Here is a 13,904-nt window from a genome sequence, read left to right as displayed (position 1 = left end):
ATACACTTTTTTAAAAATACTAAAAGTATGGCCAGACCAGGGGGCGGGGGTAGTAATTCTCACACACTACTGATGATAATATAACTTGATTCAGTTCTTTTGAAGACTCGCCTGTATCAAGAGCCATAAAAATGGCCATGGAGTGGTGGGACCAGATGAAGAGGCTCTTCAGTTCTTGTTTGCTTTCTGCCATAAGGGTGGTGTCTGCATATCTGAGTTTATTGATGTTTCTCCTAGCAATCTTGATTCCAGCTTGTGCTTCATCCAGTCTGGCATTTCTCAGGATGTACTCTGCATATAAGTTAAATAAGCAGGGTGACAATATACAACCTTGATGTGCTCCTTTCCCAAGTTTGAACCAGTCTGTTGTTCCATGCCCAGTTCTAATGGTTGCTTCTTGACCTGCATACAGGTTTCTCAGGAGGCAGGTAAGGTGGTCTGGTATTCCCACCTCTTAAAGAATTTTCCACAGTTTATGATCCACACAAAGGCTTTAGCATAGTCAGTGAAGCAGAAGTAGATTTTTTTTTAAATTCTCTTGCTTTTTCTATGATCCAGCGGATGTTGGCAATTTGATCTTTTCTAAATCGAGCTTGAACATCTGGGAGTTTTGGGTTCATGTACTATTGAAGCCTAGCTTGGAGAATTTTGAGCATTACTTTGCTAGCATGTAAAATGAGTGTAATTGTGCAGTAGTTTGAACATTCTTTGGCATTGCCCTTCTTTGGGATTGGAATGAAAACTGACCTTTTCCAGTCCTGTGGCCACTGAGTTTTCCAACTTAACACTTGGTATGCATATGAATAAAGGTAAAAATTGCTGAGTAGAAAAAAATTCCTTGTCCGTCCCCACATCCTGTCTACCTGTGGCTCCTTTTCTGCTTCCTTTCACCAGAAAACTTCTTAGAAGTGTCATTTACTCTTTATTTCTTTCCGTCATTCTTTGAGTTTCCGTCCTCACTGGTCTGCAGAAATGGGTCTTATGTAGATTTACCTATCTTGTCAAGCCCAGAAGTTGATTTTCTGACCTCAGCTTTCTCTCCATCCCTTGGCAGTAATTGATACAGAAACTCTTGGCTTTGTGACATGCTCTTCTGGATTTCTTCCTGCCTCAAGGACTACTTCTCTGTCTGCTTTCCTGGAACCCCCTTCCTTGCTTGGCTTCTAAATGTTGAAGCATTTTAGGGCTCAGTCCTGGGACCCTTACTCGCCATACTCTCTCCCCTGGTCATTTTACCCATCTATATGAAAATGATTCCCTAGAATGTATTTCTAGCCCTTCTCTCTTTGCCATATACTTGCCTTGACCAGAAATTGAGCCCTGTTTCCTCACCGCTAAATCTAGTCCATCAGCCACTCCGGTCATCTCCAACTTAAGAATGAATTTTGATCGCAGTAACTTTTCACTGTCCCCGCTGCTAATTTTGTTGTCAGTCTTCTCTGGTTCGGATTAAACAATAGCCTTTGGTTTTCACGCTTGCCCTGCCCCCTCCATTCTGTTTCCACACAGCAGCCAAAGTGAATTAAAATATTAGATCAAATCACTCTCTGTGTAAAAATCCTTCCTTGCTTTTCTGTTGTGCTTAGAGGATATCTGCATTTCTTAGTAGGACCACAAGACCCTGTTTAACCTCACGCACTCACCAGCGTGGTCTCTTGTCATATACCCTCCCCTGCACACACACACTTTCCACTGGTAGGCAAGTAATTAGGGTAACCCTCCAAGCCCTTTGCTACTTCCAGGGCTTTGCACTGCTGTTCCTTCTTCCTGGTATACTTTTGCTCCTGTTCTGCCCTTTTCTTACCTCTTTGACATCTCAGGTTGAGTATCCTTTTTCAGTGTTTTTCCTCTTTGGTAAATCTGAAGTCAGTCCTGCTTTTGGTTCTCATAGAACCTTGGTTTATTTTCCCCTTAAATAATTACAAGTTACAATAATAGATGTATGTTTGTCTGGTGCTTTGTCTTCCTCGTGACAGTGTAGGTACCATGAAGGCAGGGACCAGTGTGTGTTCACCTAGCGCTTAGCACTGCACCTGGCATACAGTAGGCCTTGACAAATATAGTCAGCCTTCTGTATTTACTAGTTTTGTGTCTGTGGGTTTCACATCCACAGATACAGAGGGCTAACTGTACTTGTTGAGTGAAGTAATATAAATAGTACTTTAGTAGTTTAAGAAGTTAAATTAATATAAATTAATGAGCTAGTTTCTTGATTGCTTAGCATATCAATTTTCTGATTTTCCAAAGTGAAATGATTTCAGTCAAGAAGTTTTTCTCCGGTAGTAACCTGCCCACTTCTTCCAAGAAGTCATTGATCAATCAAGAATTCTGTGGCTAGCGGTTTTGGGAAAATGAGGTTTTCTGAGGTAGGCGTGTGGTTTGGGGATGGCAGGGCCCCTGGAATGGGATGGTCTGGACGCCTAACTTCATATCTTGGCTGGTCTCCAGCATGAGGTGTGATCTCGGACAGTGTGGTCCTCAGGATCTTCAGGAGACCCCTGGGTTTCTGAGAGGGCAAATGTGTTGTACCTCTGCCAGGCAGCCCTAGGACCTGCAGTGAGGAGGCACGGATGGAAGAGTCCCGTGAGTTTTTACTTTTTTTCCTAACTACCTAGTGTATGTGAATGATACGTATAATATACACTAGAAGTTTTTTAAGGTTAAGGAATATTTATGCTTTATTTGGTTGAAAGGGAGAGTTGAAAAATGAAAACGTTTTCACCATCACGTCAGATGAAAGGATACCAAATATTCATAGCAAGATTAAGTATTTGTATGCATGAGATATTTGTTGTTTGACTGACTTTGTCTAATGCCTCTGGGTTATTTATATGCCTGGAAGACTTTATGTTCATCCTGTTATTCTTGAAGTTAAGATACAGAGTTAGGAAAAATGGACTTTCTTCTGTATCATCTTTTTGAAAGAGTGTCAGAATTTCCTTCATCTTTCAACTGGAAATACTGATGTTTAGAGACATTAGCTAAGAGGTCCTACAGCAGGTCAGGAACAGGGCTGGAAAGAGGATACTTTGTTTGCTGGCTCCCAAGTGCATGCTACACTTTAACTTGTTCATTGACTTTGAAGGTTGCTCAGTTTTCTTGGAGCAGAGTTTAGCTTTTCCCAACAGGACTTCAATCAGTAACATAGATTTGAGCAATTCCGTTCGTCATTGTGTTCGTAAGAGTTGACTGCATGACAATAACTAGGCACTGTTTGCTTGGACTTCTTTGTGCATGTGTGCCTCGAAGGAAAGTCTGTCAGTAGATCGTTTTGTCCTGTTTATTCAGAATTTGGTTTTCCAGTAGTTGTTTGTGTCCATTAAATTGATTCAGCAAGTTAAGCAGATTTTACAGGTTAAATTTCAAATAGCAAGTCAGCTAAGGAGCTTAAACGACTGCCCTCTTGTAAGTATAGATTCACACAGTCTTTAAAATTCACTTGGAATATTTACTTTAAATATAAGTAATATCAGTACTATTCTAGGTCCTACAAGAGAGTATGAAGGAAAAAAAAATTGGAAGAGAGGGTCCTTAATTACAAGTTATACTGATGTCTTTTTTAAAAAACCTGGAATTGTTTAGTTTTACATCTCCATTTTTCTCAAGTTTTTACCTTGAGAAATGTTAAACCCATGTAGCAGTTGCAAAAAGAGCATCACAAGTACCTGTATGTCCTTTACCTAGAGTCACCATGTAGGCATGCATGCATTTTCTCTACACACACACACACACTTCTCACTCTCACACTCTCTCACTCTCTACTGAACTATTTGAGAATTATAGCTGTGTCATGTTATCAGTCTTAAAAAGGCATTTTCCTATGTATCTGTAATACCATCATCATACTTGGGGAATTTAGTGCTTATATAGTGATAGTGAAGTCGCTCAGTTGTGTCCGACTCTTTGTGACCCCATGGACAGTAGCCAACCAGGCTCCTCCGTCCATGGGATTTCCCAGGCAAGAATACTGGAGTGGGTTGCCCTTTCCTCCTCCAGGGGATCTTCCCAACCCAGGGATCGAACCTGGGTCTCCAGCATTGTAGGCAGACGCTTTACCGTCTGGGCCATCAGGGATCCCTAGTGCTTATATAACCACTATTATTAAAATGCAATCTATATTAAAATTTCATCAGTTGTCTTAATAATGTTTTAGCTAGATTTAGGAAACACTGTATTAGGATCCAGTCAAGAATCACACATTGCCTTTGTTGCCAGGGTTCTTTAACCTCCTTCACTCTAAGACAGTTTCCTAGCCTCTTTTTGTGACATTGGTATCAGGACAAATGATAGTGATATTTGAAGAATCTGGGCCAATGGATTTGAAGAAGGTTCCTCAGGTTGCGTTTGTCTGATTATATCCTCTTAACTAGGTTTAAATGAGCCATTTTTGGACTGGATTGCTATAAGGCATGTTTCCTTCTCAGTGCATCACATCATCATTATTGGTGCTGTTGAGTTAGATAACTCGATTAAGATGTTTCTCAAATCTCACCATATCCTGTTCTCAGCAGCCTGCCAGTTGGTGGTGGTTACAGTAACTTCTTCAGGATAAAAGCTGCATTAAAAAAAATTTCCGCAATACACACTACTAATTTAGGACTTAGTAAAAACACACTGTATTCATTGATTTTTTTGTTGTTGTGTTTCCACACCAATCAGCATGTGAAACTTCCCTGACCAGGGATCAGACTTGTGCCTCCTGCAGTGAAATTGCAGAATTTTAACCATGGACCACCAGGGAAGCCCTATATTTTATTGAATGAAGGAATGCCTAGAATTTTTTGCATTTACTCCATTAGTATTTAGCTGGGTAAAAAAATATATATATATTAATATCTTCCTAATAAAATATCAGTGGATAAATTAGCTGTGCCCACCAGAGTGCAAGATGCAGTAAGATCCATTGTTCTCCTGGCCCCAAAACACAGGTTCATGACAATATACCTGGAAGGGAGCGCCTATCCTTTGTATATTGACTCTAGAAAAGGCAGGAGACGTTCCCAGGATTCTCTCAGTTAACAGCATGGTTGGGCAGTGGGGCAGTACTTGAACAGCCAGGACAGATTTCCCAGGGCCTAGAATAGTCTGCATGACTGAGGAGGGGCTGGGACTTGGAGATGAACTTGTCACAGTGGTACCTGGGATGCATCCACTGGCCTTGAGAAAGAACAGCATTTGTAATTCCTCACCACCCTGTTCCAGGAAGGGCTGTTTTGGTACCCCTGAATGTTATGGCACACAGGGAATTGTAATTCAATTTCAAGCAGAGATCATAAGAGGGCTCTTGAGCTGACTTCCTGATTAAGTAGTCAAGGATGACATGTGGCTTGATTTGTCATTTCCAGTTTTAAATGAACCTTGTCATGGCCCCTAATTATGCATTATCCTTCCTGTGTCAGGTTCCTTTTAAATATATTCTCTGTGACCTAAATGCCATTGTCATTTGCGCAAAGCCTCACTTGATGAAATCCTGGCTCTCTGTTGAATGACTGGTAACCTTTGGTAAGCCTTGTGCTTTTTTGATTACGGTGCTGACAGCACTGTGTGATGACCTAAGGTCTCGGCTGAATGCTGTGTCAACTTCTTGCTTGTTTTGCTTTATTTATTGACTGGGGAAACCGCCCATGTTTTTGAAACTTTGTGTCCTGGTTTTCACCTTACAGCCCCTCTCCTAGTTTAAGAACAGACAGTAATTTCTGTTGCACATTATGTCAAATACAAACTCCTCGGTGAGTTGATTCTGTGTTACTGATCTCCATCCAGTTTTATTTTTTACAATCCCATAGTTATTGTCCACTTCAGTTTTTTCTTTTTACTGTGTGCCCTTGAGCACAGTTTTTAATCTTTGCACCTGTTTCATCATCTATGAGGAAGAATCATAATAGCTCGTACATCACAGGCTTCTTAGTGAGAATTAAAGTGAAATGATGTCTTACAGCTTTCCTTTAGGGCGATCCTAGGAAACGACCGGCTGTTACACTTTTAAAATTTGTGTTTTCCTTTCATCCTCAGAACAGCTTTTTGAAGTAGGAAGAGGTGGTGGTAGCACAGGCAGAAGTGGTAATAGATGGTGTTTATTGAGTCCTTACTGTGTTCCAGGTACTTCACGTGTTTCAGCTCAATCCTATAAAAATCTTAGGAGGTTGGTACTATAATTGCCATGTTATAGATGAGGAAATGTAAGCACAGAAGGGTTCGATAACTTGCCCAAATTCACATATCTAATGGAGGATGGAGCTGGATTTAGAATCCAGGCTACACTTCTGAGTACTAGTTTATCTTCACTTTTTGTTTTATATGGGGATGCTTAGGGGGTGGTAATTAACTCATTAAAACTCAGGTAAGTGGCAGAGCTGGAATATGAACCCAGATTTGTCTGATTTCAAAACTGTGTTTTTTGGAAATTGAAGTAGAGCTGATTTACAGTGTTTCAGGTATACAGCAAAGTGATTCAGCGATACATACATATATATTCTTTTTCAGATTCTTTTCCATTATAGATTATTATAAGATATTGAATATAGTTCCCTGTGCTATACAGTAGGTCAAAACTGAATTCTTAATTGTTACTAATTTGCATTCTTACTATAGACCGTTAAGAACAGTATGTACTTTTTGATGCGATACTGTAGAATGGATCAGTGGTCATTTAATGCAAGTTACACTGCTGCGCTCATTCATATGTGAAAGTGACATTTTGCCTTGACTGTTGCACAGGGGTCAGGGTTTTGACCACTGCTCTACACGTGAACTCTGCCTGTTGAGTTGACAGTGAAGATAAACACCTTGGGAGTTTTGTGCCAATCTGGCAGGATTCCTGACATTGCTGGGATTTCCAGGAGTGATGTTAGTGTTAAGGGTCTCATTTCTGGTGATCCAGCAGGAAAACTTAGCTGCCCAAAATGTCGACAGCTGGTGGAAGGCAGAGGTGCTGGAGAGGGGCATAGCTGTGGGATGAGGCGGCACTCTGTTTCTCCAGCTAATTCTAGCACCCTCTGTTTATTGCCATCCCCCTACTCCTGTGGTTTGGCCCACGGGTTCTTCCTACTGCTAACTTCCTCTTGATGTCTGACTTCTCTTTAACTTCTGCCTACTTGGACCATGGATAAGTAGAGTATCTTAGTAACCTACCTGATAATGGGTTTGTGATATACCTCAGTTTTAAAGAGGAGAATTTGCTCTGAATTTGCATCGCCAGCTAAACCAGTGAGATTTAGGACATTTCTCAATTTGGGGGTTGTAGTCCCCAAGTTTCTGAACTGGACTATTGAATCTTAACAGAGGGATTATTTTATATATTTTGTTCCCACAGAGGGATAGGAACCCAGACTAATGACAGTTCGCTTTGTTTTGCAGGAAGGATGCCAATGCTGCACTGCTCAGTAACTATGAGGTAAATTGCTTTGCACTGTTGTGTTTTCCTCTCTGATTGTTTGCCCTCTGCTTCTGAAGGCTGCTGAATTAGTTTTGGTTAGAAATGACTGAATTCATTTGGATTTCCCATTTAAAATAAGAGAGATGGCACCATCTGGTGGACTTTGGAATGCTCTTAGCTTGGTAAATCACACACAGTAATTCAGGAAAGCTGAGAAGGCTCTAGCTCATGTAGGCAACCATCTCCAAATGCTAGAGATTTTAGATCTTCATTTGGGATGCCTTCATAGGATGGAAGTATCTATTTTGGAACTGTTTCTGTTTGTAAAAATTTTCTATTAAAAAATGTGTGCCTTTTCCAAATTAACACTCTTTAGCTGTAAAATGCTTTTGTAAGTTATTATTTTGATCCTCATAATGGTCTCATAGGTATTAACACCTTCATTTTGGAAGTGAGAGTTTAGTTGACTCACCAGACTGAAGCAACTTAGCAGCAGCAACAGATTTGGAATTTGGGGGCTTGAGGGTTGGGTTGCTGGGGAAAGAAAGGAAGGAAGGAAAAAGGTTGGTGAGAGCGGAGATAGACCATTATTTCTGCTTACTTTCTATTATACCTGGGTGTTGTTTGGTAATAGCAAAACCATCTGATAGGTTAATTCTGGGTATAGCAAGAACAATTCATATATTCGTCAATTTTTCTTAGGTCAGGGTCTAAACTCAGGAAGACTTAGAGGAGATTTAAGTCTTCATTGTGTGATATATGTAGAAGGTAGTAGAATTAACACAGTGGGCCGTCTTCTTTCCTTCCTAAAGGTTCATCTTAAATGGGTTCTAGTCATAACAGGAAGGAGATGGTCAAGCCATTGGCTTTTAGAAATCTCCTTGTCTGTTAGGCCTCTGGACAAGGTGTTTAGCGTTTTATCCATTTGTGAATGTTGCATTAATGGGGTCTCAAGCCACTATATCTGAAAGGACCGACAGGCAGGGGACGGTTGCATTGTGTCTAGTCGTTACTATGTCGTGATACTGTGCTTCTCACAATTTTCTGGTATAATCTCCAAAATAGGAGAGAGATTTCCTCCTGACCCTTCTTAGCACTAATAGACATGTTTCTTCCTTGTGGGAAAAGTTTACTTCTAAAGTTCTATAGCATTTCTGTCCCTCCTCCCCCCTTTTTTTGGTAAACCACTTTTATCACTTGCCTCATAATTTTTCTTTTCCAGAAATAAAATAGATTTTCATATTGGAGAAGAAGCAACATCTTTTTTTTTTTTTTAATTTGTTGTCAGAAAAATTTTTTTAATTCAGGTATAGTCAAATATGTTATATTAGTTTCAGGCGTATGACATAATGATTTGATATTTGTGTATACTGCAAGATGATTTCCACAATAAGTAATTAATTAACATCATAGTCACATAATTTTTTTTTTTCTTGTGATGAGAACTTTTTAAGATTTACTGTCTTAGCAACTTTCAGATATGCAGTACAGTATTAACTAGAGTTGCCATGCTGTACGTTATATCCCCATGGTTTTCTTTTATAATTGGAAGTTTGTGACATCTGAACACTTTCATCCGTTCTGTCACCCTCCCTGCTGTCTCTCGCATGCATCTATTCTTTATGTCTGTGAGCTTGGATTTTGGTTTTGTGTTGTTTTTAAGATTCCACATGTAAGTAAGATCATAGAGTATTTATCTTTCTCTGCTTTATTTTACTGAGCATAATGCCCTCAAATTCCATTCATGTTGCAGTTGGCAAGATTCCATTTTTTATGACTGAATAATATTCCTCTGTGTGCATGTCTGTGTGTATATGTGTGTGTATAAATATATATATATGTATATATATATACATACACATGTGCACACACACGCATATGCCACATTTTCTTTATCCATTCATCTGTAAATGGGCACTTTAGGTTATTTCCTTACCTTGGGTATTATAAATAATGCTTCATATATCCTTTCAAATTAGTGTTTTTGTTTTCTTTGGATAATTATCCAGAAGTGGAATTACTGACTCATACGGTAGTTCTGTTTTTAATTGTTTGATAATCCTTCCCTGTTTTCCGTAGCGGATGCACCAGTTAACATTCCCAGCCATCGTATGCAATGGCTTCCTTTTCTTTATATCCTCACCAGTACTTATTTCTTGACTTTTTGATAATAGCCGTTGTAACAGGTGTGAGGTGATAATCTCATTGTGGTTTTGATTTGCATTTCCCTCATGATTAGTGATGTTGAACATCTTTTTGTGGACCTGTTGGCCATCTGTATGTATTCTTTGAGAAAATGCCCATTTTAAAATTGGATTATTTGGTTTTTTTGCTTTTGAGTTGTAGGAATTTACATATTTTGGATATTAACCCCTTATCAGCTAATAATTTGCAGACATTTCCTCCTGTTCAGTAGGCTGCACTCTGTTGATGATCTCCTCTGCTGCGCAGCAGCTTTTTAGTTTGATGTCGTCCCACTCGTTGATTGTTGCCTTTGTTGCCTTAGCTTTTGGTGTTGAATCCGAAAATTCATTGCCAAGACCAGTGTCAAGGCGCTTGCTGCCTGTGTTTTCTTCTGGGAGTTTTATGGTTTCAGATCTTCCATCAAGTCTTTAATCCATTTTGAGTTAATTTTTGTGTATGGTTTATGTAGTGATCTAGTTCCATTCTTTTCCATATGGCTGTCCAGTTTTCCCAACACCGTTTATTGAGACTATCCTTTCCCCATTGTATATTCTTGGCTCTTTTTTCATCAGTTGTTAGCTGTGTATGTGTGGGTTTATATCTGGACTCTATTCTGTCCCATTAATCTCTGCATCTCTTTTAGGCCAGTACTGTGCTGTTTTGATTACTATAGCTTTGTAATATAGTTTGAAATTGGGGAGTGTGATGCCTGTAGCTTTGTTGTTCTTTTTCAAGATGGCTCTATTCTGGGTCTTTAGTGGTCCATACAAATTTTAGGGTTGTTCTTTTTCTGTGAAATGTGCAATTGGAATTCTGATAGGAATTATACTGAATCTGGTTTGCTTTGGGTAGTACAAACACTTTAACAATATTCTTCCAATCCACGAGCATTTATTTGTGTCTTGACTTTTTCTTTTATCAGTGTCTTATAGGTTCCACTGGACAGGTCTTTTGCCTCATTGGTTAAATTTTTTCCAAGGTGTTTTGTCTTTTTTGTTACAATTATAATGATTGGAATTTTTTTTTTTTTTTTTAATTAGTGTATAGAAACACAGCAGATTTCTGTATGTTGGCCTTGTATCTTGCAACTTTACTGAGTTCATTTCTTAGTTCTAACAGTTTTTTGGTGGAGTCTTTAGGAGTTTCTGTAAATAATACCATGTAATGTGCAAATAGTGACAGTTTTAATTTTTCTTTACATCCCTTTGGATGCCTTTTATTTCTTATCTTGACTGATTGCCCTGTCTAGGTCTTCCAGTACTAAGTTGAATAAAAGAGGCAAGAGTGGGCATCCTTGTCTTATTCCTGATCTTAAGAGGAGAAGCTTTTTGCTTTGCACTGTTGTGTGCAGTGTTGGCTCTGGGCTTATCATGTATGGCCTTTACTGTGTTGAGGTACGTTTGCACTATACCCACTTTGTTTAGAGTTTTATGGTTTATATTGATAAGAAACACTTGAAATAGCTTATGTAAACAAATGAATTTATACTGTTTGACTTAGATAAAATAACATCTTTAAAAAGTCAAATGCTTTTTGGATTCATTTGCTCTAATGCAAGAGTTTGGAGGAGGGTTTATGAGAAGAAAGAGATGTTCTATTTATCCTTCAAGATCATTGACCTTGGAATAGATACATTTCTCAAACTTATCTATGAAAATTTTTTGTATATCTCTTCCTAGGTGTTCCAGTTACTAACTGACTTGAAAGAGCAGCGTAAAGAAAGTGGAAAGAATAAACACAGTTCTGGGCAACAGAACTTGAATACTATCACATATGAAGTAAGTCTAGGTTTCCAGAGGGTCTATCCAAACTACTGTTAAAGGGGCTTGGTGTATCTTGCTGCTGACTGGCCACCGAATCTTGACTATCCATTATCTGATTTGAGAAGTTTTACTGTAACTCCGTTTTTATTCTGTTTATAGAAGTGGAAAGAGTTTGGGCAATTGCAAGTGTTGGCCAACTGCAAAGTTTACAGGAGGGAATAATAAAAAACCTTCCCTCACTTCTAATACCAATTGCAAGTCAGAGCGCCCCAAGAGAACCCTCAGGTTCAATAATTCACTGAAAGTACTCATAGATCTTGCTAAAAGCTATTATATTCACAGTTACAGGTTATCACAAGGAAAAGATAAAGATTAAAATTGGCCTAGGGACGAAGCAGTTGGGGCAGGTGCCAGGAGAAATATCATAGGCAGAGCTTCCTTTGTTCTCTAATGTGGAGTTAGAACATGCTTCTCTCGAAGTCAGTGTGTGTTAATACACTCAGAACATTTTCAACCAAGGAAGCTCCACCAAGTTTTGGTGTCCAGTTTTTACTGGGACTCCGTTACCTAGGCATGATTGATTGATTGATTGCCTGTGTAGTTCATGTCAGCCTCCAGGTCAGTTGATATGGCATGACCCAAAGCCCCTACTCTCAGTCTTACTGTTAAGACTATCCAGTAGGACGTCATGCTCCCAGACAAACACACTCCTATTAGGTGTAATGTTCCAAGCGTATGAAGACTACCGCCTGGAAGCAGAGGGCAAAGGCCAGATCATCTATTTTGGCAAAAACAAATTCTTTATTACAGCGGAAGTGATACTTTTTTATGGTAGAAAACTTAGAAAGTACCAAAATGTATAAAGAAAGTATTAAAAGTAATTTATAATCTTAATATCTAATTGATAGTTTGTTGCATTCTCTCCCATTCTTATGCTTTGTTCTTAAAAAAGAGCATTTAAGCTGTTATATGTTTGATTTTGTATCTGTCATTTTAATTTATTTTTTCTTGTTATTTATTTGCTTTCAGTTTTCGTTTTGTTTTATAAAGATTTGGATTTAATTGTCTTCTAATTTATCTTTTCAAAGACATTAAAAAACTTGCCTTAAATCATCATAATCTCTTTTAAGGAAAATAAGGGATTTAACACTTTTGTCATCATTCCTTCCTATCTGATTTTGTTCATTTAATTATGTGTTTAGAATCCTAGAATCATTTATCAGTCATGTTCTTTTACTTTATATAGTTCATCTCTTTAATGTCTATAGTTCATTCAGAGCTATTTGTCTAACGCTTGCTTTTTCTTTTTTTTCCGTAGACATTAAAATACATATCAAAAACACCATGTAAGCACCAGAGTCCTGAGATTGTGAGAGAATTTCTGACAGCAATGAAAAGCCACAAGTTGACCAAGTAAGTAAAAATAATCTTAAGTGGGGAAAGACTGACACACAATGAAAATGATAGCTTGCAAAAGTCATCGTTTGCAACTGTGTGTTTATATTTAGTTAGGTTTTAATCAATACGCAGTGCTCTTTTACAGTAGGATCCTAGGATTGTATATGAGACAACTGAGACTTCCACCCTGGGATCCTTCTAGGGCCAGAAATAGAACACAGTGGGCTTTTTAATCTCAAAAAATCTCCCCCAAATCTGTCCCTTAACCTCTTCTCAACATTCAGACTAAATTGGTTGAAAAATAGGATTTATAAATTACGAGCTTTTGATCAAGTTGGTGAATTAAGTCATTTGACATTTGTGGGGCAAAAATGGCTTGATAATACTCTGTTTGCTCTTCTTGTGCCCAGTTACTTTCTTGATGACTTTCCTGAATAAGTTCAGTTTGAGTGAGTGAGTGAGTGAAGTCGCTCAGTCGTGTCCAACTCTCTGCGACCCCATGGACTGTAGCCTACCAGGCTCCTCCCTCCATGGGATTCTCCAGGCAAGAGTACTGGAGTGGGTTGCCATTTCCTTCTCCAGGGGATCTTCCCGACCCAGGGATTGAACCTGGGTCTCCTGAATTCCAGGCAGACGCTTTAACCTCAAGTTAAGTTTGTAGAAATTAAAAGCGTCATTAAGAATTAGAGCAAGAGTTTCCATGAGAAAAAACTAACCCTGGTCTTTTAGAATTAATAACACAGCTGATAAATCCAAAAAAGGCATTTGTCATTCATTCAGAATAATCAGAAATCTTCTTTTGGAGGCAACATTTGGCATTGTTTCAGGCACACGGCTGGTGCATTGTCAGTAAACTAGTGCCCTTCTCCCTTGCTTCTCTTCTCTATGAAGACAAATCTTTTCAAATGTGTGCCTGTATGTGTTTATGTATGTTTATTTATAGTTTTACTTTTGTGATAAACATAACATAAAATGTACCATTTCAACCACTTTTAAGTCTAAAGTTCATTTATAGTATTCACACTGTTGTGCAGTCAACATCCAGAACTGTTTAATCTTGTAAAACAAACTATACCAATTAAACAACTCCCCATTTCCTACTTAACCTAGCCCCTGACACCACCGTTCTGTTTGTATGAATTTGACTACACTTAATACCTCGTATAAATAGAATCGTACAGTAT

At 38.6% G+C, this 13,904-nt stretch overlaps 1 protein-coding gene across 5 annotated transcripts in view; it reads left to right on the top strand.

Moving 5' to 3' along the window:
• CRCP (CGRP receptor component) overlaps positions 1 to 13,904 on the top strand; it is a 49,268-nt gene that overhangs the window by 17,025 nt on the left and 18,339 nt on the right. For 4 of the 5 annotated variants that reach the window (XM_027527321.1, XM_027527320.1, XM_027527323.1 and 1 more), the window contains 3 exons: positions 7,357 to 7,393; positions 11,239 to 11,337; positions 12,641 to 12,735. In XM_027527321.1, the coding sequence (XP_027383122.1) occupies positions 7,357 to 7,393; positions 11,239 to 11,337; positions 12,641 to 12,735 (231 nt within the window). Of the gene's footprint in view, positions 1 to 6,857; positions 6,929 to 7,356; positions 7,394 to 11,238; positions 11,338 to 12,640; positions 12,736 to 13,904 lie in introns of those variants that run through there. The other variant, XM_027527324.1, reaches the window with a different exon arrangement.

Source organism: Bos indicus x Bos taurus, chromosome 25 (genome assembly GCF_003369695.1).
Source record: "Bos indicus x Bos taurus breed Angus x Brahman F1 hybrid chromosome 25, Bos_hybrid_MaternalHap_v2.0, whole genome shotgun sequence".
NCBI lineage: Eukaryota > Metazoa > Chordata > Mammalia > Artiodactyla > Bovidae > Bos > Bos indicus x Bos taurus.
The sequence above is the reverse complement of the archived record's forward strand: the minus strand, read 5'-3'. Positions and strand labels throughout refer to the sequence as shown.